The following is a 26,929-nucleotide window of genomic DNA, read 5'->3' as shown; positions in this document are numbered from 1 at the left end:
TGTGTGTGTGTGTGTGTGTGTGTGTGTGTGTGTGTGTGTGTGTGTGTCATCTAACCCACTACAACAAAAGATTCCTGAGGATAGACTGAGATCACAGTCACATAATATACATTCTGTGTACCTTCCCAGCATCAAATAGTATCTGGTACATTGGTTGAACAGATACTTACTGACAAAATTAATGCAAGATTGGTAGTATTCAAAGTATTGTAATCCTATTGCCTTTGTTGAGAAAATCCTTAGAAAAATTTAAACTTACTGAACACTTACTTTAATGGGACAGTCAAAAGTCTCATGAAATTCTTCTCCAGAATATAGTCCAAACACCTGCACCTAAAAAGTAAATGGATCTTGTCAGTTCACCGTGACGGTAACAAAGAAGGCTGCTGAGTCAGTGAGAACACATACTATCAATAAAAAAGTAGAATACGGGATTTCCCTGGTGGCACAGTGGTTAAGAATCTGCCTGCCAATGCAGGGGACATGGGTTCGAGCCCTGGTCTGGGAAGATCCCACATGCTGCGGAGCAACTAAGCCCGTGCACCACAGCTATGGAGCCTGCGCTCTACAGCCCGCAAGCCACAACTACTGAGCCCACATACCACAACTACTGAAGCCTGTGCATCTAGAGCCCATGCTCCGCAACGAAGAGTAGCCTCCACTCGCTGCAACTAGAGAAAGACCGCGAACCTGCACACAGCAACGAAGACCCAATGCAGCCAAAATTAAGTAGATAAATTTATTTTTTAAAAATCTTAAAAAACAAAAGTAGAACACTTAGTAATCTAAAGCCCGTGTAACCTCTATTAAATTTCCAATGAAAACAATTCTATGGGGGTGAAAACACACTGCTGAAATTAAATTTTTACAAGTATCTCATGGATAGAGTTCCCTCTGCACATCACAGGTTTGTTTTATTAAATGGACGTCAACTTTAAAAAGGAAACAGATATGAATAGGTTACTAATATCCTTTTATAAACTTCCCATAGACTATTCCTAAAGGAATTATTTATTCCTTTCCTTGAAGGAAAAAGGAGCTTCTTTTTTGAGTCACAGATATATAAATCAACTGTGCAGATCAAAGTGGCAAGAGATTAGGTGAACTGCACTTCATTTACAGTCTTATCTTGAATCTATTTAGAGCGTATAAATGTAAGATTTAATTTTCTCCTTATCAGTGCCTCCCTTAAAGTTGTTTAATCTTAACCTTTTCTCTGAGTGGTTGACTTTAAAAATTGAATAACATACATATTCAATTGAGTAATGTACATAAACGGTACAGATGACAGATTCAGAGCTTGACAAATTTTTATGACACGAACATATCGCTGCAACCATGACCCAGGTCAAGAAGTAGAACCCAAGAAGCTCCCTTGTGTTCCTTCCCATTCATTCACACCCTCACAAACTAACAGCTCCTCCAAAATCTATCACCTTCATTAAGTTGTGCTAATGTTTGAATTTCATATAAATAGAATCATAAACTATTTCACTGGCTTCTTTCACTCGACATTTTCTTTCTGATGTTCATCCATACTGCTATGTACGTACAGCAGGAGCTGGTTCTTTGTCATTGCCTTATAGTATCTCAATGTATGAATACATCATAATTTATGTATCCATCTTCCACTGATCATTTGGGTTGTTTCCAGATGGAGGCTATTATGAATAATGCTGCAGTGAAAACTCTCTCCAAATCTTTTGGTCCACTTATATACCCATTTATGAAGAAATGGAATTGTCGAGTCATAGGTTATGCATCTGTTCACATCTAATAGACAGCCAAACGACTTTGCAAAGTGGTTCCAATCAATTTACACTCTCACAAGCACAGTGTACGAATTCCAGGAGCTCTCAAACACTTGGAACCAGCTATTAGGGGCACTTAGAACTATTTCCCAACACTTGAGATGTGTTCACTCTTTTTCTAGTCTCTAGAAGAGTGGTGTTATTTCTTCTTTAAATTTTTAAGAATTCACCTGTGAAGCCATCTGGGTCCAATGGCTCTCTGTGAGAAAGTTTTTCATTATAAATTCAATTTTTAAAATACATATAAAACTACTTAGAATTTTCCTTGCTTTCATCTTAGTAAGTTTTTTATTTTTTTCTTTCTTTTTTTGGCCGTGCAGCATAGCATTCAGGATCCTAGTTCCCTGACCAGGGATCGAACCCGTGACCCCTGCATTGGAAGTGCAGAGTCTTAACCACTGCACCACCAGGCAAGTCCCCATCTTAGTAAGTTCTGAGTAGTTCATGTGTGCAAGTTCCAAGAGGAAAATGTACTCATGTTATGATATCATTTGAGGAGATAAATTATTTCATTAAACTATAAAATCTTTAGAATATTCCACTCATTTTGTGACTGCTGTTTTTATACCCTTGTGCCAAGTTACTTGGGTTCCAAGAACAGCACATGGTACAATGTAACATAGAGGGAATTTGATTTAATCAGAGGTAATCTGTTAAAATGTATTCCTGACATGGCAAATACATGCAGGCCCCACTACCACCTTGCTTCTCATTGTTCAGAGGGCATTGCATCACTGCTTTTATATGAATGTATATGCACAGGATGCATTGAACTTCTTATAAAACGGTGGTAGAGAAGCTCAAAAGAAAAGCACTGCATTCAGAGTTTTACTCTATCCCAGGAAGTTGTAGTTGAATGAGCCCAACAAATCCAAGAAAACAGGGTCAAAATAAGACAAGTACTGTATCACCTGAATCTTAATAAATTAACAAGTGCTCAACTTATTAGTGTTACATCAGTAGAAAGTCATGCTAAACTAGAAAGTTTACATTCTTCTAACATAAGCTACTTCTATGAATTCATTCTAACAATGTCGCTGACAACGTGGTCCCCTGTCAACTCTCCCACTCCTACTACCAGCTTGGACCTCTAAATGTTTCCACGTGCTTTACCTCAGTGGGTCTCAGGCCAGACTGCACGGTTAGGATTCCTGGAAATTAATGGCCAGGTCCCACCCTAGACAAACTGAACTTTCTGGTGGGGTAAAATGACGTATTTTTTTTCAGGTGGAACGTATTTATTTCACTCATACTGTGGTCAACATCTAGCAATGTCTAGATGTTCCTCTTAGCTCTAAATTTATTTTCTAGCTGTAATTTGACTCACTTTTAACCAATGGGGAAGTCCCGTGTGAGGCCCAGCATAATTTCTAGGCTAACATTCCAATCGGAAAGTATATTTCAATAACCTCTCCTCAAAGATGTGATGTCACTTCTCAGTCTTCTCCAGTTGTGGAGGGAACAACCTTCTGGAAAAGCTGTCTATTAAAATGGCCAGCGTCATTCTGGCTTTTTTAGAAATTTTATTCTGAATTAAACTATCCTTATGGATTTGAAAATGAGAAGAAATACCTTTAAAATCATATTTTTAAAGATTGATAACTTACAGTATGTCACTAGCAGTGACAATCTTGCTCTGCGTCATTTGGCCCTTATAGCAAGACAGCTAGGGATGAAAGCAAGCACCATTATGCCTGTGTAACAGATGATTCCGTGGAAAAATAAATGACTCACCTGAGGTTGTAAAAATCAAGAAGAGTATTCCAAGCCCTATTCTTCTACACTCTATCATTATAGGAGCTAGCCTAAAATTTGCAAATAATGAAGATATCTTTCTACAATATTTAAAGTGTAAAAGAAAAGAAAATCAAAAGCCTCAAATATTTGCCAAACTAACATGAAAGGGAATGAATCAGACAACTCTACAACAGAAGTGGAAACTAAATGCAGCAGACAATTCATTCAAATGGATAAAGTTCCTTCTGCCTATAACAGGGTAAAGATGATTTTAAGGACAAAAGTTAAGTGATTTTTATTGCAGGGAAAAGTATACGAGCTGAAAACAAATATGAGCCCGTCGAAAAAGACTGAGGGATCGGTGAGAAAATGAATGCGAGAAATACTGTAAATCTAACGGCGAAAATTAAATTATGAATTTCCAGGGCTGTCCCTTTAAAAATCACAAATCAACAACAAAACAAACACACGAATCCATATGAAGACATAATAGTAGAGTGATAAGAAGGAATAAACAGAAGAGAACAAATTGCAGAAGTTCTTAGAAAACAGGCTGAAACTCATAACTACCCTTTAGAACTAGTGGAAGCAAAAATGTCATAGCGTGCCCGGATTAGGGGCTGGAGGGGTGTTTGCTGAAGGTGGCAAAGCCAGATTAGAACTCTTAGGTTAGTCTCTATTCGTACGTTTAACTGAATAACATTTTCCTCAACTGTCATTGTCTCCTTCAGTACGGAAAACACTGAGACTTCACAAGACAAATCTCGTAAACTTTACCAGTACAAGCAGGGTGAGTCGTAAAACCTTTGATATTTTGGTTTATTTCACTAATGTGACACCCAAACTAGTTGGTCAGAACTTAAAACTACTAAAGCTAGTAAAATCCAAAGCAATTCTCATTCATCTCCCCTCTCTCTCCCTCTTTGTCATTTTCTCAGTGATTAACACTGAGAAAGAATCCGTTGAATGACTGCCTAGAAAGTTTGGGCTTTTAGGAAGCTTGCATCTGAGTTAAGAATCATATTTTTAAAGGTTAAAATAGAGACGATCCTTTTGATAATGGTATCCCCTATAGCAGCCCTGACAACCTCTCCCAACTTGTCACAAAAATACCTAGTGAAGACAAAGAGAAAATTCATAACAATTGGTCTTAGAGTCAATCTACTGCAAAGTCTTGGAGGATTTCTCATTAACTACAAACCCACAGAGCCATAGGAGGACCACAAAACGTATGTGCTATGTGTTTACCACCACAAGTAAAGAAACCCTACTCTCATGAAACAATCAGGAAGGTGTATAAGCCTTCTCCCCTTTAGCATGGAATTCTATGTATTTGCAAACCAGAAAACTGGGCGACGGGCCATCTGACATAGAGAAACTGTGAATGAGGTGACCAGAGTTTTGGACAACCCTCCCAGCTATTACTTCATTGTAACAGCCTCTCTCAACCCCTGGCTTGCAAATAACAACAGGTCAAGCATTAGAAGAACAGGGGTGAACATGTAAACTGTCATTCCATCTAGGGCAGTGGCTGGAGGCACCCTCGCAGGGGAGATGGCAGGTTTTCATATTCTCCACCCATGGAGGGTGTCAAAGACCCAGAAGGGAAGATAGGAGAGGCTCCCAGTTCACTGGAGGAGCTGCCTTAACTGGATACCTCCAGTCAGGTCCCTATGTGAGCTGAAGGGTGACTCTACAACACCCAAAAGGATAACAAGCAGGGCCTGAATCTGTTTGCTAACCCAGGTTCAGAAAGAGCTTGTCTCCCTGTTCTGGAATGGATAAATGAGTAACAAAAATGCACACAAGGTCTATAAAAAGAATACCGCAGAACACAATTCCAGTGACTCAGAGGGAGAAAAACCACGCCTTAAAAAATGTTTTAATAGGGACTTCCCTGGTGGTCCAGTGGTTAAGACGCCATGCTTCCACTGCAGGGGGTGCAGGTTCGATCCCTGGTCGGGGAGCTAAGATCCCACATGCCGTGCAGCACGGCCAAAAAAAAAAAAAAAAGAAAAAAATTTTAATAGTAACCAGAAAAGAAAAAAACAAACTACAAAACTATTTGTCAACTTCAATAAGAAGAAGAGACCTCTATGAATCTGGAGCAAAGGATAGGACGACAATGATAATGATGATGGTAACAGCTGACGACTACTATGTGTTTCTTCTATTCCAGATACTATTCCAAACCACTGACATATATTAACTAATTCATTTCTCTTAATGATTAATGAGGCAGGTACTGTTACTATCCCCCCTTTTATAGAGGAGGAAATAGGATGAAGCACAGAGGTTTGAATCACTTAGCTGACAACACACAGCTCAAATGTGGCAGGATAATTCCACTCCCAACCACTCCACCTCTAAGACTCTCTAAGACACACAAGGAGTCATAATTTTTGGTTTTAAAAATTAAACATAGATCAGGCTGACGTGAAAAGAAAATTGGGAGAGATCGAAAATCAGGAAAAACAAAAAGGCAAAACAGAATAAAAGTCTACTCCAGAATACTGGAAGCAAAGTACCTCAGCAAAGGGACCAAAACAAGAAGAGAAACTCCCTGACTACAGAGAAATGAGATGATAAAAACCATGAGAAAGCAAAGCACATGTGTGAGGTACATATGTGTGTGTGTGTGTGTGTCACAAAACATGACCAATTTTTCTTACAGTATATTTTCTTTCTTTTTAAAAAATTAATTTTTAAAGATTTGAGTATAGCTGACTTACAATGTTCTGTTAGTTTCAGGTGTACAGCAAAGTGAGTCAGTTATACATACACATATATCCACTCTTTTTTAGATTCTCTTCCCATACAGGCCATTACGGAGTATTGAATAGAGTGCCCTGTGCTATTTAGCAGGTCCTTATTAGTTACCTATTCTATGTATAGTAGTGTGCATATGTCAGTCCCAATCTCCCAATTTATCCCTCCCCTTCCGACGTAAATCATAGCAAGATCTTTTTTTGACCCACCTCCAAGAGTAATGAAAGTAAAAACAAAAATAAACAAATGGGATCTAATTAAACTTAAAAGCTTTTGCACAGCAAAGGAAACCATAAACAAAACAAAAAGAAAACCCACAGAATGGGAGAAAATACTTGCAAATGAAGTGACCAACAAGGGATTAATCTCCAAAATATATAAACAACTCGTGCAGCTCAATATCAAAAAAACAATTCAATCAGAAAAGTGGGCGGAAGATCCAAATAGACATTTCTCCAAATGGCCAAAAAGTACATGAAAAAATTCTCAACATCACTAATTATTAGAGAAATGCAAATCAAAACTACAGTGAGGCACTGCCTCACACCGGTTAGAATGGCCATCATCAAAACATCTACAAACAATACATGCCGAAGGGGGTGTAAAGAAAAGGGAACCCCCCCCTACATATATTTTCAAAAGAGAAGAAGGGTGGATAGGGCTTATCCATTCACCAACTTACCTTGAAAAGGTGAGTGAGGTACAACAAAACGGGAGGGGAAGAGGCCAGACTACAGATGGTTAGTGAAGGGTTAGCAATAAAAACACAATGAACTTAGAACTTCCCACACACCCAGCACTGGCTCTGCCACATTCCCTTCCAGGCCTCGCACTGTGCCCACTGCCCAGCTGAGGCAGTAGAGGGGCCGGGGGTCAAGCAAATTCCCTGACCTAACAGAGAAGAGTGGGAAAGCCGCCCAGGCAGGCGCGGTGCAGAGCGATGCTGTCAGCCTCCGCGCAATACCGCCTCCAGCCTAAGTATTATTGAGTTTCTCTGAAGAAATGAAAACACGTGGAACTGAAGCAATAATCAAAATCAGGACTGAAGTCAACTTTCCTGAAATGAAAACAATACTTCAGTATATGGATCAAAAGGACTTAACCCTCTTCCAGACAAAATGAATGAAAATAGACCCAAACAAGACATTAACTTAGCAAACTGAATTGCAAGGGCTGTTCGTTGCCATTGGTAGTGTTGTTGTTATTATGATGAGTCTGAGATCCAAGGCAGGACAGAAAAAAAATTAAAAAGCTTTTGTGAAACAACAAAAATAGGCTGGCCTCTGACATGTCTAGGAAAATAAAGCTTAGTCAGAAGGGAGCAAAGTCTCCAAAACTTTGAGAAAAAATAGTTCAACCCAGAATTCTATATTAAATTAATTCTAGTTTATGTATGAGGGCGACATAGGCAAGAGATCAGAAAATAAGGCTGGTATGTACTTACGCGGAAAGTTACCTAAAAATGTATACCAGTAACACACACACACAAACGCGCGCACGCACACACAGTATCTGTGTGAGTGTATTTCAGAATTTGAAACTCGAGGATAAATAAAAAGATTAGAACTGAGCACCAGCTGACTAAACAGAGTAAATTTTAAACAACTGTTAGAATTATGACTTTAAAACTGAATATCAAAGGTTATCTGTGAAATGGAAGGTAATGATTTATCTAGGAATCTTAAAGCACTAAAGAAAGAAAACTCACAACAGCCATTGAAAGATGCACGAGATCTAGGTATCTGGAGCTGATCTTGCTTAATAATCTTTATGTTGCTATCATCACTAACCACTTTACTAGATCACTGTATATTAGCGCCTCAATTTTCACAATTCTGACTAACCCACGAGGAGGGCTAGCTTACACACCTACGTGCGCTGAAATACTTATTTTCAATTCTATCAACGCTGATAAAATATATGAGAAAACCATTCTTTAAACATGCATCATGGGTCTACAACAAAATATGGCAGTGATAAATCTGACTAAAATAGGAAGACAGAGGTGCTTGCCAAGAAGTGTGCCAGGAGATATCTGAGGGTCATCTCGTTATCCACCAGACACAGTAGTTAAAATATACTGCTTTGCCGCATCAAATAGTAATTCTTCAAAATTTAGAGTTCTGAAAATTCTTAGATGAAGTATCTTAGTATAAGTTCTTTTCCAATTCAAAAACAATATTCTCCTTCAACAAATTAGTTCAATTACATTGGCATTAATCCAGAAGGAATTCTTCCTCACTTTTCAGAAAACAAAAATGAAGATGATCTTTCTTATAAATACGAAATGTTTCAAGAGTTTGGATAATTCTTCTCAATTTCTGCACATACCAACTCCTCCCTTATCTATCTTTGATGGTCTGGTTCAACTCAGAATTTCAGAAAATTTGACAGTGCTTTTTGAAAAGCATGAGTGTTCCAATTACTCTTACTAGACTCTTTGGGTAACATTAGGCTTAGATATATAAAAATGCATTCTTGTCTGTCAAGAAGGCTTCATTTTTCTTTTGTTAACAGATTAAATGGGTATAAATCTTTTACACTGATTGCACTGTTTTTAATTTACTTATCCTAATGGCCCATTGAATTTAGATCCCATAAAAAACATAAAATTAGATTAGGAAATCTGCTCTATGAAGTCCAGAATATGTAAGGTTCTGTAATGATTCTTAATGCACTCTCTTCTTCAACTGTTATTTTAGAAGAGTAGCTTAAATACGCTGTGCATTAGAATTTTATCATTGCAAACCAACATTGGAAAAGCCTTCCATTGACTGAAAAACAAAAGACATTCTTATAAGTGGAAAATCAATCACCACAACCACTAAATGTCACAGCTCAACCTCAGCAAGAAGCACTGATAATTGTTAGTTATACACTGCACAAATGATGTATGTCCTCGGTCGAGGAAGTAGGGGCCAGGTTTTTAGAAACTGTACATATATTGATTTTACATTTATTTAATGTGGCCACTGTAAGACACTTTATTCTTCTGATAAACTATGATTGCTTATCAAAAGATTCTATAATTCAAGAGAAACATTCATAACTGGTGTGTGAAAATGAAAACCACCAGCCCACAGAAATCATGCCCACAAAATCCAATTTTGTGGATTTATGGCAGAAAGGCATTAAACCACTGTCTTGCAGGAACTGCAGACCAGTCGCTGAAGCCTAAGTGGCACGGCAGTAATGATTAAGGTGACATGTCCCTCTGCCACAGCTGTTTATCAGCTTAATACTAGTTACACTATTGACATTCTTGTAATTATTTTTCCTAAGGCACATTTGCGCAAAATATATTTTACTTTAATTATGAGCAATCGGGAGCAAGTCCGATACCCAAAAAGAATAATCAGGGTTCTCCTACTGCAGGTATACAGTAGGCACAGTGTTGCTCTAGCCCTTGGAGTTGGTAACATCACAGCCCACAGAGCTGGAGCGCTGCTTTCCACGTGACCATGTAATCCCCATACCTTGCCATCCTCTGAACACACGCCCATGTGTTCGCCACTTTCATCCAGGCTAATCTGATTTATCTTCACAGGACTCTATTAAAAACAAAAGAACAAACAAACATGGTAAACCTTCAGAAACATATATATCAAAAGTGAAATGCCTTGGCTTTTCGTAAAATGTGATACAAGTTGTCTATTAGTTTAGATGCAGGAGTCCAAGACATATTTTGCTTCTGCAAATGAAAATGGTAAAATATAGCTTTGTTCCCAGACACGTAATAAGCCCAGAAACCTAAGATTTCCCCAAATTACCTATTTCACGTACTTGAAGTCCCAGCTAAAAATGGTACTTTTCTTACCTGTTATGTACCTTTTTATTTGTTCTGTTCTATTTACTCCACAGTCCTAAAATTCTTTCCCAGCCAAATTCGTTAAAAGAACAAAACAAAAACCAAAATAAAAATCATGATGTAAAGAAAAATTTTAGGTTTTTTTTTAATTGAAATTTAGTTGATTTAAAATGTCATGTTAGTTGCTGGTATACAGTAATATGATTTATATATATATATATATATATATATACACACACACACACATACACACACACATTCTTTTTCATATCCTTTTCCATTATGGTTTATCACAGGATATTGAATTTAGTTCCCTATGCTATTCAGTAGGACCTTGTTGTTTATGTATTTTATGTACAGTAGTATGTATCTGCTAATCCCAAACTCCTCATTTATTGCTGCCCCACCACCTCTCCCCTTTGGTAACCGTAAGTTTGTTTTCTGTGTCTGTGAGTCTGTTTGTTACATCATATTTTAGATTCCACGTATAAGTGATATCATACGGTATTTGTCTTTCTCTGACTTTCTTCACTTAGTATGATAATCTCTAGGTCCATCCATGCTGCTACAAATGGCACTATTTCATTCTTTTTTTTTTTTAATTTTTATTGGAGTACAGTTGCTTTACAATGTTGTGTTAGTTTCTACTGCACAGCAAAGTGAATCAGCTATACATATACGTATATCCCCTCTTTTTTGGATTTCCTTCCCATTTAGGTCACCACAGAGCACTGAGTAGAGTTCCCTGTGCTATACAATAGGTTCTCATTAGTTATCTATTTTATACATAGTATCAATAGCGTATACATTTCAATCCCAATCTCCCAATTCATCCCACCTCCCCCTTTCCCTCTTGGTATCCATACATTTGTTCTCTACGTCTGTGTCTCTATTTCTGCTTTGTAAATAAGGTCGTCTATACCAATGGCATTATTTCATTCTTTTTTATGGCTGAGTAATATTCCATTGTATACATGTACCACATCTTCTTTATCCATTCCTCTGTTGATGGACATTTAGGTTGCTTCCATGTCCTGGCTATTGTAAATAGTGCTGCTACGAATATTGGGGTGCATGTATCTTTTCGAATCAGAGTTTTCTCTGGATATATGCCCAGGAGTGGGATTGTTGGATCATATGGCAACTCTAAAATCTTAGTTATTTTACTTTGGCTCACCAGCCAATCCATTTCTTCTTCTCTTATAAATTACTAAATAAACTTTTTATTTATACTCTATGCTTAGTACTTTCTGGGGGAATTCCACAGGGTCTAATTGATAGTAACTAACTTTGTCATCTTCCATTCTTTTTTTTTTTTCTTTTTTTGCAGTATGCGGGCCTCTCACTGTTGTGGCCTCTCCCGTTGCGGAGCACAGGTTCTGGACGCGCAGGCTCGGCGGCCATGGCTCATGGGCCCAGCCGCTCCGCGGCATGTGGGATCTTCCCGGACCGGGGCACGAACCCGTGTCCCCTGCATCGGCAGGCAGACTCTCAACCACTGTGCCAACAGGGAAGCCCCATCCTCCATTCTTTTGAGTAATCTCAAATTTAAAAATCTGTGAAGATGGAATTAGGCATTCTACTTTGGATGTATTTTCCCAAGAGTAAACACACAACTGCACTTTTAATATTTTTCACAGTTTTCCAGTTCTCTATGTAGCCAACTGTTTACTCACTAAGATATTCACACAGGCGGATTTTCTAAAGAGAAATCAAAATCAGTAAATGTTGACAGTATAAAAAATGGCAACCTTTTCTCTTTTTTTTGCTTCTTAAGTAATGACAGTTTACAACTATCTTGCACAAAACATGATAGAACAAATTAACCACAAAAAGAGAAGACTTCATCGGTTTCAACATGAGCCTGCAAATTCATTTTTTTAAATACCTAACCTTAAAATAATTTGGTTTGTGCATAAGAATAAAATGGAAATACACAAAATTGATTGTTCTTTGCTCAACGGAAAATATCTCCAAGCTCGTAAGTCATGGCCAGGACAGACCAAGATTCCCTGACCTTGGAAAGGCCACCCACTGCCTGATGCTGCTGAGAGAAATTCCCATGTGACAGATGGAGATAGCTGGCTACAGAACCCGTTCTCACTCTGATCCCTAAATCACTCCTGAAACGCAACTCATGAAAACCAAGCTATCTCCTTAAAAGTTCTTAGAATGTTAGGACAGGAAAGGACCTTACAGAGATATCTGATCCATTTATAGAATAAACCAACCCCATGGATGAGAATCACAACAGAGAAAAAGCAGAGCCAGGGCTCTGACCTTAAGAGCAGTGAAGAGAACTTTGTGATGGGCAGCAAGGAAGATGCAAAACAAAAACTGAACTGGGAAAGCAATGAGGCCAGTGTGTCTGGACTTCTGGCCGACGAGTCTGAATGCACAATTTCTACAGTCTTCTTTGGATAAATGTTTTCCTCACTGAGTACCTTCTGTTAACAACTTCCTGATTCTGATCTTTTGTTCGCCAAACATTTTAATGCCCATTTTACTTGTGGCAAATATAAACCCCACATGCCTCTGACTGTAATTTAATTGGTCTCTGGTTATAACCTACCTCAGATTATAATTCAATAGATGTGTGTAGCTTGATCACTGCCAAGGTTTCCTGTCCTAACCAATATGGTACTATCCACGTGTGACTATATAGAAAGTTAAGCTAGTTAAACTCAATCACAGTTAAATATTCATGTCCTCCGTTGCACAAGTGCTCAATACCCACATGTGACTAGCGGCTACTGTATGAAAAAGCACACAGATCACGGAATGTTTTCATCATTTCAGAAAGTTCCACAGGGCAGCACTGTTCCAGGCCTAGCAAACTGAGCCTCAGTGCTGAGTACAATGCCTCTTCACAAGGCCCTTCTGTACAACTTACATCGAGAAGTGTATCTTCTCCCCATGTACCTGTCAAACTGTACGTCATTTGTTCTTGGACTCTGTGCTCATGGCCTGTGCTAAGATTCTAGGAATCACACTGTATTATTTTCAAAGACCTGACATACACGTTAGCTGATCCTCACAACTTCTGGCGAAAGCAGTCAGCCTAGGATGGTTACCTCCACCTCACAATAAGGAAAATGAGGCCTCAAGAGTTTACGTGAGCTGTCTAGAGCCTTAGTAGTGCTATGTGGCTAGGCCACACAGTGGTATTCTTAGTACGAATAAACCCAACTTTTTATTACAACATGTTTCTTCCTGAGTAGAAACTAATTTGTATCACCACATTAGCAATATTATGGGGGAAAATAAATCATAACTACAAGATATAAGAATCCTTTTTCCTTTACACCTGTTAGCAATGGTTAACTTTTTTGCCAATGATCAATATTCACTGATTTATTTCCCCAACTACTAACAACTTAAACATTTTCTTAAGCCTGTCGGCCAATTAATTTATTCTTCTAAAAACTCTGTTCACATCTCTTATTTTTTCTATTAATGTTTGTTCTTTTCTTGTCCATTTCCTTCTTTATTTTTTTAAAGGGTATGAGGTCTTGGTACAATACCTTACCCTGACATTGTATATGTGGTCTCCTGTATATTTTTGCAAGATGGTTATTGCTTTATTTCTCACATCTAAGTTTTTAATACTTTCACGATTCATCTTATCTTCTTCCAAATGGATACCCATTTGGACTAGCCCCATTTTTTAAAAACCACACCCTTCTCCTTTTGAAGAGAACTATGTTTATCATATAATAAATATTTATATACACTGAGATAATCTTCTGGGTTTTCAACTGTGGTCCCTTTGTCCATTGTTATATCATTTCAACATTGATTTAATTATAGAAGACGTACATAGTATGTTCTGATATCTGGTAAGGTGAGTCCCAGTCACAATTCTTCACACTTTCCTTGGTTTTTCTTAAGTATTTATATTTTCATGAGAATTACAAGATAAAATGACCCCCATGTTGCCACATATAACGGTCATTATTCAATCCTAACTTACTTTACCTAATACAAGCATGGAACACTGAAGACAACTCTCCCCCTCTCTCTGCTTCCAATGTATCACACTTCTCTGAGTTTTCTCTGGAATTTCTAGTTGCTCTGCCTCAGTCTCTTTGGCCAAATACTCCTTATCTCCTGATCCCTGTACCTCATAGCTCAGTCCTGGCACCTCTTCCCTTTTACATCTACACGAGCTCTCTTGGTATTCTCTCCAGGCCATGGGATGACTCCTGAATTTAAATCCCTAGACGGGGCCTCTCCCTATTCCAGACCAATATCTAGGACTGCCTATTTTACATATGTACTTGGATGCCTAAACGGGCATGTGAACTAAAGCATATCCAAAACTGAGAATCTGATCTTCCTTCCTGGAAGGGCTCTTCCTGATGTCTCGCCCATCTGTAGTAGTTAAGGACTGATACAATCCTCTCATCACACAAGATGAAAACCTTGGAGCCAGTCTTGACTCCTGTCTTTCTTCCACACTTTACGTCACTATCTGTCAGCAATTCCTACCATCTCTTCAAACAAAATTTACCCAGACTTTCACCACCCCTATGGCTGCCATCCTGGTTTAAGCTATCATCACCCTTGTCTGGATTATTGTAATAGTCTCCAAACTAGTAGACCTGCTTCTGCCCTAACTCACCTAGAAATCTAACCTCAACAAACCAGTAGAGTATATTGTTAATAGGTGGATCAGACAATGTCACTCCTTTGTTTCAAACCCTCCAAAGGCCTCCCATCTCAGGATAAAACCCAAAGTGTTTACTATGACCTGACAGTCCTAAATGATATGGCTAAAGCCCTGCCTTATCCACACTTGGCCTCGTTCTCACTCCTCCAGCCATGATGACCTTCTTGCTGTTTCTCCAGTCCTAGAGCCTTTGCATTTGTTTGCTGGCGCCTGGGATGCTTTTCTGCCAGCTCTTCACTGGTAGTCATCTTTTCAGGCCACTGGATCTGAAATTTCAACACTTCACCCAAACATTCATAGCTCCTTCACTGTAATACTTATTTTTTCTCCTTAGCACTTACCACTATCTTACTATGTATTTTACTTATCTTAGTTACTGTCAAACTCACTCACTAGAGTATTAATTTCATGAGATAGTTCAAAGAACACAAACTTCCAATCACACACAAAATCTTCCAGACGACAGAATAAAAAGGAAATGCTCCCCAACTCATTTTACCGGGACAGCATAACCTAACAACAAAACTCAACAAAGGATGTTATGAAAAAGAAAACATACAAGTAAATCTCACTCATGAACAGAAATGAAAAAATCCTGAAGAAAATATTAACAAAGTCAGCATATATAAAAAGGATAATTTTACTCCAAAACTACTAGGCTGATACAAGATAGCGGAATTAATAGATGATTTTTTTTTGCATTAATAAAAGAGGAAAATCATAAGATCATCTGAAGAGGAAATTCATACGGTCATCCCAATGATGCAAAAAGTATTTGATGAAACAACACTCACTCATGGTAAAAACTCTTAGCATTTAAGGAGAAAACTTCCTCAAACACACCTAAGGTGAAGCGTTGAGAGCTCTCCCTTTGATACGCTTACAATATGTTGAGTCTTCTAATCCATAAACATGGAGCATTTCTCCATTTATTAGGCCTTCTTTAATGTCTCTAAATAAAGTTTCCTATGTCTCCCCTTAGAGGTCTCATACTTTGTTTTATTCTGGGAGTAGCAATGACAGTCAGCAGGCTTTTCTCATTCCTGATACGTACAATATGATTCCACTTACACAACCTAACAAAAATAGGCACAACTACACCATAGTGTCCAGGGGGTGCACACAGAGGACATAAAATGAAAAAGAAAAGCTAAGCAGTCATTCCTACGAAGGTCAGCACAGTGGCTCCCACTAAGGGAACTGCGAGTGTAGGTGGGGAAGGGGATCACACGGTCTGCTCTTGACAGAGTGGTAGTTAACAGGATTGTTCACTTTATTACTATTTGTTCCCCTGCACATCTTAAAATGGGTTTTAAAAAGTTATACTTCAAAATAAGAACAAATGTTAAAGATTTCTAAATAAAATTAAGAAGAATTTGCCCATCCATAAAAATGTCTGGGATCTACACCTTCAACGGATTACTTCTTGGTTTACACTTATTTTTCCCATAACTGTCAAGCTACTCAAATGTCCTAATTCTATTCTGGTCATTTACATCTTCCCAGAAAATTGTGCATTCCAAGTTCTTAATGATGAAATAGTTTCATTTCACTTTGTATTCTTTTAATATTTTAATAATACTAATGATATTAATACTACTAGTAAGTAGTAATACGACTACTAATAAGTAAACATTTACTATATGCTTATTATACATCAGTCTCTATTCTAAGAGTTCTATATATATTATATAATTTACTCCTCACAGAAATTCTATGAAGTAGGTAATATTAGTTTTCCTATTTGGAAATATGAAAATATATACACAGCACTATCTCACATGTATATTAATATTTTATTTCCTTTTTTACTATTATCCTTATCACATATTTATCAGTTGTATTGGCCTTTTTATAGAAGCAATACTACCATCAATCAATTTGCTGGGTTTTCTTAAATAAATTTATTTATTTATTTAAAAATTTTTGGCAGCATTGGGTCTTCGCTTCTGCTCACAGGCTTTCTCTAGTTGCGGCGAGCGGAGGCCACCCTTCATTGCGGTGCGCAGGCTTCTCATTGCAGTGGCTTCTCTTGTTGTGGAGCACGGGCTCTAGGGCACGTGGGCTTCAGCAGTTGTGGCACGCAGGCCCAGCAGCTGTGGCTCGCAGGCTCTAGAGTGCAGGCCAAGTAGCTGTGGCTCGCGGGCTCCAGAGCACAGGCTCAGCAATTGTGGCACACGGGCTTAGCTGCTCCGCGGCATGTGGGATCTTCCCGGACCAGGGCTCGAACCCACGTCCCCTGCATTGACAGGCAGATTCTTAACCACTGCGCCACCAGGGAAGTACCTATTTGCTGTATTTTTAAATTTTTCTATTTTATCAATTTCTACTCTTAGTCTATACTAATTATGCCCTTTTTGCCTTGGAACAATTTCGTTGACCTTACTTTAATTTTCTGGCATTAGTATATTGCTCGTTAGTTTTAACTGCTCATTTCTTAATCATAAAATAATCAAATATTTTACATTTGCCTTTGGGTATACCAATGGCCACAAACCAGAGACCAGAGAATACTGTGTTATTGTAATAATTATATCTCCTTTGGGAAAAGTAACATTTTGTTTTGTTTCATTTCTAAGGGTGGTGGTGGTGTTATCTGCTTATATATCAAATTATTAATAAACTCTAGTGTGACTACAGTTGTGGTCGGATATGTGGTCTGTGTCTATCTGTTAAATGGATGGGTTGCTCTTTGAAACGTAAGATATCATTTTGAAGTAATTAATATTTTCTATTTTAGGGTTCAAAATACATATATTTTTAATAATGTTGTATATATTATTTAATTTCTATGTCCTTGTTTAATTTTTTCTTCTTGATCTAGCGAAGACTGATAGAAACATGCTTTAAAAACTTCCCACTGCAATTGTAGTTTTGTCCATTCCTCCTTGATTTTCAAATCCATTTTGATCCAGCTATTAGATGACCTATAATTTGGCAAATCAAAGGGTATAATTGTTATATTTTCCTTTTCGCTTGTACCTATCATCAATCTAATATGCATTCTGCCGGTTAATGCTCTTTTGCCTTAAACTCTATATTTTCTTATACTGTTACTGCCAACATGCTTAATTTTTGTTTGGCTTTTTATAATACATTTTTGCTCACATCTTTATTTTTCACTTCCATCGGCTGGTGGGATATTTGTTCTTCAAAGCTGAGGCTTATTTTCTTTTAGTAACAGAATACCTGGCCCATTTAGTGTTCTCTTAGTTGCTACATTCCTTTATACTTTTAAAAATTACATTTCTCCATCTCATTATTATTCTTTTGCTATGTTACTCAAATTCTTTTTCTTGACCCATTGAAGAAGAATTTAGATATTCTATTTTTATCTTGTTAGTGATTATCTTTAAATTACTAAATCATGCTTGAATTATGTCTCCTCCCCCCACCCAAAATAAATGCAATTGTATTAACTGGCTCATTTGGAAGATGAGGTATTTAGCACATGTTTATTTACTACTTCCTTCTTTCCCTATTTTAAAACGAGAGCACAAGTATTTTCTACTTCTTAGGTCACTTCAAATAGAATTGGAAAGAGAAGCTAGTTAATACATCTGTAAAAGCTGCAATCTTAAACTATACATTCTAAGCATGAAGCCAGAGAAAGAAACTGTTTTGCTATCAGGGTGTCCATAATTTTAAAATTGATTCACAACAGCTTATTATCGATTAGGGATATTTACCCCTTATCATGAACACTGCAAACAACTTGGCAGCTTACCAGACATTTTAAAATATTCTTTAGTTTTTGAAGAAATTTGGGTTTTCTACTCACGTAAATCAAACCAAGTAAACAGTCAACTCCCAAAAGAAACAGACAAACTGTAGGTAAACAGGAACAAGAGGCAACCTCAGTAACAATCAATACATGAAAAGTAAAGCAATGAGATATTTTACCTACAGAATCAGCAAAGATTTTTCAAACACCTTCGTTTTAGCGAAGAAGCACAAAAATAGACACTCCTCTTACATTGGGAGTGGTAATTCAAATTTGGAGAAACTTTCCAAAGGATCATTTGGCAACGTGTATCAAAAGTCTTTAAAATATGCGTTGCCTATAATAACCAAGGAGAACTACAAAGATTATTTTGCAACAAGATGCTTTCCATAGCAGGTTTCTTTTGTAAGACACTGAGAAATGAAAGTTACCTACGGACTTCCCTGGTGGTCCAGTGGCTAAGATTCCACACTCCCAACGCAGGGGGTGAGGGCTGGATCCCTGGTCAGGGAACTAGATACCACATGCTTCAACTAAGAGCCCACGTGCTGCAACTAAAGATCCTGCATGCTGCAACAAAGATCCTGCGTGCCACAACTAAGACCCAGTGCAAACAGATAATCAGATAGGTAAGTAAATAAATAAATAATTTTAAAATTACCTAAATTTCTAAAAGCTAGGAATCTAAAAGTTCATTTTTAAAATTAAGTTAAAAAAGAAGCATTACTTATAGAAGAATATGGCCTTAGACAAAGACATGTCTGGCCTTTGCCCTTGGCTTCTGGAAGTCATCTATGTCACACCTGCACACCTGATAGGAGCATCTTATGGTGGGGCTGCTTGGGCCACAAAGATCAAGCCTGTGATTTAGGGTGGAGGCTTTGGGTCACAACGTATCGGTCAACCCAGAAGCTGAAATCAACCACGTGGACAACCCAGCAACCAATCATGCCTCTGTAACAGAGCCCCAGTAAAATCCCTGAATACGGGGCTCAGCTTCCCTGCATCTACGTAGGGGTGGAGGTTCCATGTCCTGAGGAAAATGAAAACTTCACTTTTGGAACCATCCCAGGCATGGCCCTTCCTGTGGCTGAATTCTTGACCTGTATCCTTTTCCCGTAATAACTCAGAATTGTGAGTATAATAGCTTTTAGTGAGTTCTGTGAGGCCTTTAGATAATTATCAAACATGAAGGTGGATTTAGGAACACCACCAGAACTTGCGGCTGGTGTCAGAAGTCTTCAGCAGACTCGGTAGTCTGGAGGACTGTGCCCTCAAATCTTATAATTTGGCTACTCTGGGTAAGTACAATCTGATGTTTATAACTACTACTCTATTTACGGGTATTTGAATGTAATATATGTGACTAGAAGCAAATTCCCCAAAATATTAGCACTGCTTATATCTGGGTGCTGACATACTATTACTATGTAGGTTGTCCCTTTCTAGGATCTGCTAGTTTTCTACAACAAATATTTATGGTTTGTAATCAAAAGATAAATATTTTTAAACAATTACACAGTAAATCCATGAATCTAAAAACAAAACGAAACCACAGTAAATCTTAATTGTTAAAGCCACCCTTTGGGGGACCTGCAGCACATTTTTATCTTGAGCAATGATTCAGTATCATCACTATGCATGTTAGTTTCTATAATTGTTCTATAACATTTAATAAAGAATAAATAACAGGAATTCAATAGTACAGCTGTCAATGGTACATAATCATTCGTGTCAGAAACAAACACCTTGCATATATCTGCCATTTCTAAACACTAGAAATAAGCAACAACGACAACTGAACAGGAAAGAAAGGATACAGGAGGGAAAAAGGAGGGCAAGATTCGGTCTTTCCTCAATGCTGACCTTTCCTGTTTTATACATACAATTTAGGGAGTATGTTGTGAAGATGGGCCACTGAAATAGATGCAGACAAGGGTAAGGAACCAGAAGAAAAAAAAGACCAGAGAAAAATGGCCTCAGCTGTATTTTCCATTAGCTACAATTTTATTCCTAATGGAGACATGTTTGGAATTCTGGACAATATAAGTGAGTTTGTTCAAAAATCAATAATGTCAAGCTGACACCATAGAACACACGAAAATGTTTCCTTAATGGAACAAAAAAAGAAGCCCAGTAAGCAGGAGGGGGCCAGGACCAGCACATACCTTCTAAATCCAAGTCTACTACAGGTGGTCTCAAGGTCTTAAATTTAAAGAAAAGGCAAAATCACCCACATGTACACCTCATGTGATAATCAATTACTTAATGTACGAGGCTTGAAATAAATACACTTAGTATGGATTATGTCAGCTCTTCAATTAGGAATAAATTCACGGTCGTTTCGAAAGCTGCTTTTAATGGTGTTCTCTGTGGCCACGTCTTTTCCCCTGATGTTCCTCATCAACCCACCTTAAGCCATCGGTCCCCCAACGTGAACCTCAGAAATCAATCTGCTAATGTATAATTTGTAAGGCTCCTCTGACTAACAAATGGATAATTGATTCCTTCACAAATGCTGCATCCCCACGGACATAGGGTGGAATGAATAAGAAACAGAAGATGGGATTTCACTTCCATCCTCCCAGAGATCCACTACTTAGCAATCCCAACAACCATAGGGTTGTCTACGCAGGTCCATGCTCTTTAGTCACTGTTAGCAAGCAAGCTACACCTCGTTACATGTGTGAAAAGCAAACGCCTGTCCTTTCATACTTGGGAAAAGCTCATTTTGCTGCTTATTTTCCTCTGCCCTGAGGATACACCCTGAGGTAAGCCAGACCTCCGTCTGGATTGAAGAAGTTTCTGCAAAATACACCTAACTGTGGGTTTTCTACACTTCTGCACAAGAAAACAAAACAAACATTTATTGTCTTGTGGACTTATTCTATGGCCAGAATGGCCTAACCTCTTTCTTTTTTTAAATTTTTATTGAAGTATAGTTGATTTACCATGTTGTGTTAATTTCTGCTGTACAGCAAAGTGATTCATTTACACACACACACATATTCTTTTCCTTTATGGTTTATCACAGGATACTGAATATAGTTCCCTGTGCTATACAGTAGGACCTTGTTGTTTAACCATTCTATATATATAGTTTGCAACTGCTAATTCCAAACTCCCACTCCATCCCTCCCCTCCCCTCCCTCCCCCTTGGCAACCATAAGTCTGTTCTCTGTGCCTGTGAGTCTGTTTCTGTTTTTGTAGATAAGTTCAGTTGTGTCATATTTTAGATTCCACATATAAGTGATTTCATATGGTGTTTGTCTTTCTCTATCTGACTTCCTTCACTTAGCATGATAATCTCTAGGTCCATCCATGTTGCTGCAAATGCAGAAGGGCCTAACCTTTACCTATAAACTCTCAAATCTTCTCAGTTTCTCTAAAATTTCATCTCTAGGTTCACATTAAATGTTTTGTCCAATCCAGATGGGGAATAAATTTAGCAACAGGCAATCTTGAAGTTGGAGAACCTGTGTGGAGCCTTCTCGAAGGTCTCAGAACATGGGTTCATTAAAAGCAAAAGAGAAGGTGTAAAGGCTCCAGCCTGTTCCTCAGATCCTCTCAATGTCTCTGTCACTCCTGAACAACCTGGCAACAGGCCCAGCCCATCCTCACTGCCAACAGCTCTCCCTTAGACCACCAAGAACTTCCTGGGGCTGAAGCAATGGGAAGTCTTTCAGCTTCACCTCGCTTGGCCACTCTGTGACAACTGACCCTGCTGCCCACGGCTTCCTTCCAACTTTCTCTTCCCTCAGCATGAGGACCGCGTTCTCCATTGCTGAACCTACCACAATGGGCTATAAAAACACTGTTGAATAACACAATAAATAAACAAAAAGGTTAAGGACCCTTTTTGTTATTTATCATCCTGGGACAAAAGCGAAATACATCGTTCTTACCTAACACATCAGTTCCAAAAATAAAAGGCTAAGAAAACATGAACACATTGTATATTGTTTGGCGGATATAAATACAACATGTTTTCCTTTAAGCAAATGGGGGCGAGGGGGAACCATCAAAAAACTTTAAATCGCAAGTGCACATGTATGGCAAAAACTAGGGGAAGAGACTGAAAAAAATCCTACAATAGAAGATTAAGGATATATTCCTAGCCTAACTTCAAAGGAATAATAAATTCTGGATATGTAATAAATGTTAAATAGATGAAAATTTAAAAAATATTCAACAGCAACAAAAGAAAGAAACAATAGTAAAACAAAATAATGCAGCATTAAAACATTAAAACAAAATAATGCAAAAATGAACACTAAACTTAAAATGACAGAGATAAAAATTAAGAGGCTGGAAAATTCAGTTACCATCAGAAATTTAAAATATTGAATTAATTACCAGAAAACTAGATGAGGACCTTTGTTTCAACAGTAAAGTTGTTTAATGTCTTCATACCAGGGGCAGATAATAAACAGGAAAGGACCTCCACACTCTCTGGTCCAGCTCATCAGCCTTATACTTCCAACCTGCACATGAGTTTCTCAGGTGACCTTGCTCTCCTGTCCATGAATAGCTGAGAGTCACCGCTGTGTTGGTAGCAACTTCTCTTCCTGTCCCGTTTCCATTCAGAACCAAGGGAAGATATTTAAAGTTTGAGGCATGTAGATTGTTAAATACGTATGCTTAGAACTGAATTATGATAACCACCTGAGAAGAGTGGAGAACTTGTATACAAAATAGAAGAGAAACAGTGTTTTTTCAAGTATTACAATATTGTTTAAATTTGAGCAGTCATCCATCCATAAAAAAAGCTTGGTTCACGGCCTCATCTGTGCCTCCTTCTCCATTTCTCACAGGCACATGTGTGGTAAATACCGCAGGCCATGTCACCATTTATGCCAGTTGATGATCCGAGGAAGGTTCTCACAAGGAACCAATCGCCCAAGGTATATAAAGGAAACAACTATCTATTGCCTTCAGTTCCTTAAGTCGATTCACTCGCTAACACAGAGCAGTGGTCTTTTGCCCAAAAGCTGACACCAAAACTGCTCAGGGAAAAGTCACCAACAGAGACCTACCTTAAAAGTCAGCGGATGTCTTTCAGTCCCCATGACTTTCTGGCATCTGCAGCTCTCCTCCACTGGCTTCCATATTACCCACTTCTCCTCGTTTCTTTTTTGCCTTTCTAGTCACAACCTTCAGTCAGGTTTCCAGGCTATAGTTCTTCAGCCTGCCTCGTTTAGTATCTGTATTTGCTTCACTCCAGCTCAGGCCTCCCTTCAGAGCTGTATACTCAAATTCAACAACTACCCTACAGCTCCGTGTCAACCAGCCATCTCCAGAATCGGTGCCTTCTTCTGTATTTCAATTTCACCAAATGATCCTCAGCCCATCTAGATATCCAAGCCAGAGCACTGAGTCATCCCAGAGCAGTCCTTCTCCCTCACACTCCACAGGAGCAACCAAAAATGACTGAGTCCTCTCCTTCTACCTCTTTTTACCAGAGCACATCTATTTCACAACAATAACCCACTTTGTTGCCTACCTTTGGCACTTCACTTGAGCTCCTAGAGAGCAGAAATCTACTTTAAACCCAGCAGCTGGTACAGAAGAACTTGATGATGCTGCCAAAAGGATGAGAACCCCAATCTTACAGAGTCTGAGACTCTGAACCAGAAAACAGGTTAAACAAACAAATAAAACAAATGCTCTGTAAGAAGACAACTAATTAAGAGAATAGATAAAACCCGAAACAGAATTGTACACAACGTTATTTTCTTAAAAATAAGAAAAGTTTTAAAGAATGGAAAAGCCTAGGGGACTTCCCTGGTGGCACGGTGGTTAAGAATCCACCTGCCAAAGCAGGGGACGCAGGTTCGAGCCCTGGTCCGGGAGGATCCCACATGCCGCGGAGCAACTAAACCCGTGCGCCACAACTACTGAGCCTGAGCTCTAGAGCCCGCGAGCCACAACTACTGAGCCCAGGCGCCACAACTACTGAAGCCTGTGCACCTAGAGCCCACAATCCACAATAAGAGAAGCCACGACAATGAGAAGCCCCTGCACCACATCGAAGAGTAGCCCCCGCCCACCGCAACTAGAGAAAGCCCGCGCAGCAGCAAAGACCCAATGCAGCCAAATAAACAAATAAAAAAGAATGGTAAAGCCCCAAAACAAGTTAAATGGAAAGAGTTAAGTTCTAACAGGCCCCTGCTCTTTTGGGACCCAAGGTTGTCAACACTCAACATCAGGCTTTAAAAGCTGAAGAGGAGCTGATGGTTTACATATAGCAACCGTTTCCTGTGGTACCAACTGTATTTCATAGCTCTAATGAACATACAAGAACTGTCTTCTTATGAAGACTTATAAACCGTCTTCTTTATCTTATGACCTCTCTAAGATTTAATAACTACATTAATTTGAGGTTCTTGAAGTGATAATTCAGCTTTTATAGAAGCTGCTGTTTCTGCAGATGGGGGGAAAATGCTTTCTTTATCAGTAGCAATTCATTCCAACTTTAGAAATGATTAGGAAATTTAAAAAGCTGAAACGTCATTTATTTTCCACTCTGAATAAACAAAAGGGGTAGTGGTGAAATGTGGCATAGCGGCATATAAGTTACATTTAAAACTTTGTATGACACTGTGGCTGGAATATCCCTTATTCCACAAACAACTACTGATCATCTTTTATAAATGTATAGCTTTGACAGTACATCCCTTTTCATAGAAACAGAAAGAACATTCCTAAAATTCAAATGGAATCACAAAAGACCCTGAATAGCCAAAGCAATCTTGAGAAAGAATGAGCTGGAGGCATCACCCTTTCTGACTTCACACTATATTACAAACCTATAGGAATCAGAACAGTATGGTTACTGGGATAAAAACAGACACATAGACCAATGGAATAGAATCAATAAACCCACGCATATAAGGTCACATAATATTTGATAAGGAAGCCAAAAAAATTCAACGCGGAAAGGATAGTCTCCTCAATAAATGGTGGAAAAACTGGATATTCACATGTAATAGAACGAAACTGGGCCCTTATCTTACACCACTCACGAAAAGTAACTCAAAATGGATTATGAACTTAAAGATCTAAAACTGTAAAACTCTTATAAGAAAACAATGGGGAAAGCTCCTTAACATTGGTCTTGAGAATGACTTTTTGGATAAGACATCAAAAGCACAGGTAACAAAACCAAAGATCAACAAGTGGGACTAAGTCAAACTAAAAAGCTTCTACAGCAAAAGAGACAATCAGCAAAATGAAAAGACAGCCTAAAGAGCGGAAGAAAATATCTACAAACCATATATCTGATAAGGGGTTAATATCCAAATATATAAGGAACTCATACAACTCAGTAGCAAAAACAACCCAAACAATTTGATTTAAAAATGGGCAGAGGACTTGAAGAGACATTGCTCCAAGGAAGACATACAAATGACCAACAGTACATGAAAAGGTGCTCAACGTCACTAGTCATCAGGGAAATGCACATCAAAACCACAATGAGGGGCTTCCCTGGTGGCACAGTGGTTGAGAGTCCATCTGCCGATGCAGGGGACATGGCTTCGTGCTCCAGCCCGGGAAGATCCCACATGCCACGGAGCGGCTGGGCCCGTGAGCCATGGCCGCTGAGCCTGCGCGTCCGGAGCCTGTGCTCCGCAACGGGAGAGGCCGCAACAGTGAGAGGCCTGCATACCGCAAAAAAAAAAAAAAAAAAAAAAAGAACTACCATACAATCCAACAACCTTACTTCTGGATATACATCAAAAGGAAATGAAATCAGGATCTCAAAGAGATATTTGCACTTCCATATTCATTTCAGCATTATTCACAACAGCCAAGACATGGAAACAACCTAGGTGTTCACTGACAACTGAATGGAAAAAAAAAAAATGTGATGTGTATTTATATATAATATTATTTAGCCATAAAAAAAGAAAAATTCTGCCATTTCCAACAACATGGATGGACCTTCTGGGCATTATGCTAAGTGAAATAAGTCAGAAAGACAAAGATAAATACTGTATGATCTCACTCATATGTGAAATCTAAAAACAATGAACTCATAGAAACAGAGAAAAATGGTGGTAGCAGGGTCCAAGAGGTGGGAAAATGGGGAGATGTCAGTCAAAGGGTATACACATTTAGTTACAAGATGAGTTAGTTCCAGGGGTCTAAAGTACAGCCTGGTGACTGCGTTAACAATACTGCACTGTATACTTGAAAGCTGCTATGAGACTAGAGCTTTAAGGTTCTCATCGCAACAGCAACAACAAAATGGTAATTATGTGACGTGAAGGTTGTGTTAACTAATCTTATTGTGGTAAACATTTCACAACATATATGTGTATCAAATCATCCCATGGTACACTTTAAACTTATATGTCAATTATATCTCAGTGAAGTGGGGAAAAAATAAAATTGTATCATATGAT

The 26,929-nt window shown here is 38.5% G+C and overlaps 1 protein-coding gene across 1 annotated transcript in view; it reads right to left on the bottom strand.

Annotated features, from left to right (window-relative positions):
- VPS41 (VPS41 subunit of HOPS complex) overlaps positions 1-26,929 on the bottom strand; it is a 189,093-nt gene that overhangs the window by 95,306 nt on the left and 66,858 nt on the right. Inside the window, exons 5-6 of the mRNA XM_029233408.1 lie at positions 9,794-9,868; positions 271-333 (exon numbers count right to left, since the gene is read on the bottom strand). Of these exons, the coding sequence (XP_029089241.1) occupies positions 271-333; positions 9,794-9,868 (138 nt within the window). The remainder of the gene's footprint in view (positions 1-270; positions 334-9,793; positions 9,869-26,929) is intronic.

Source organism: Monodon monoceros, unplaced genomic scaffold (genome assembly GCF_005190385.1).
Source record: "Monodon monoceros isolate NGI ecotype Baffin Bay Population unplaced genomic scaffold, NGI_Narwhal_1 Super_Scaffold_2, whole genome shotgun sequence".
Classification (NCBI taxonomy): domain Eukaryota; kingdom Metazoa; phylum Chordata; class Mammalia; order Artiodactyla; family Monodontidae; genus Monodon; species Monodon monoceros.
Note: the sequence above shows the minus strand (reverse complement) of the source record. Positions and strands in the feature narration are given on the sequence as shown.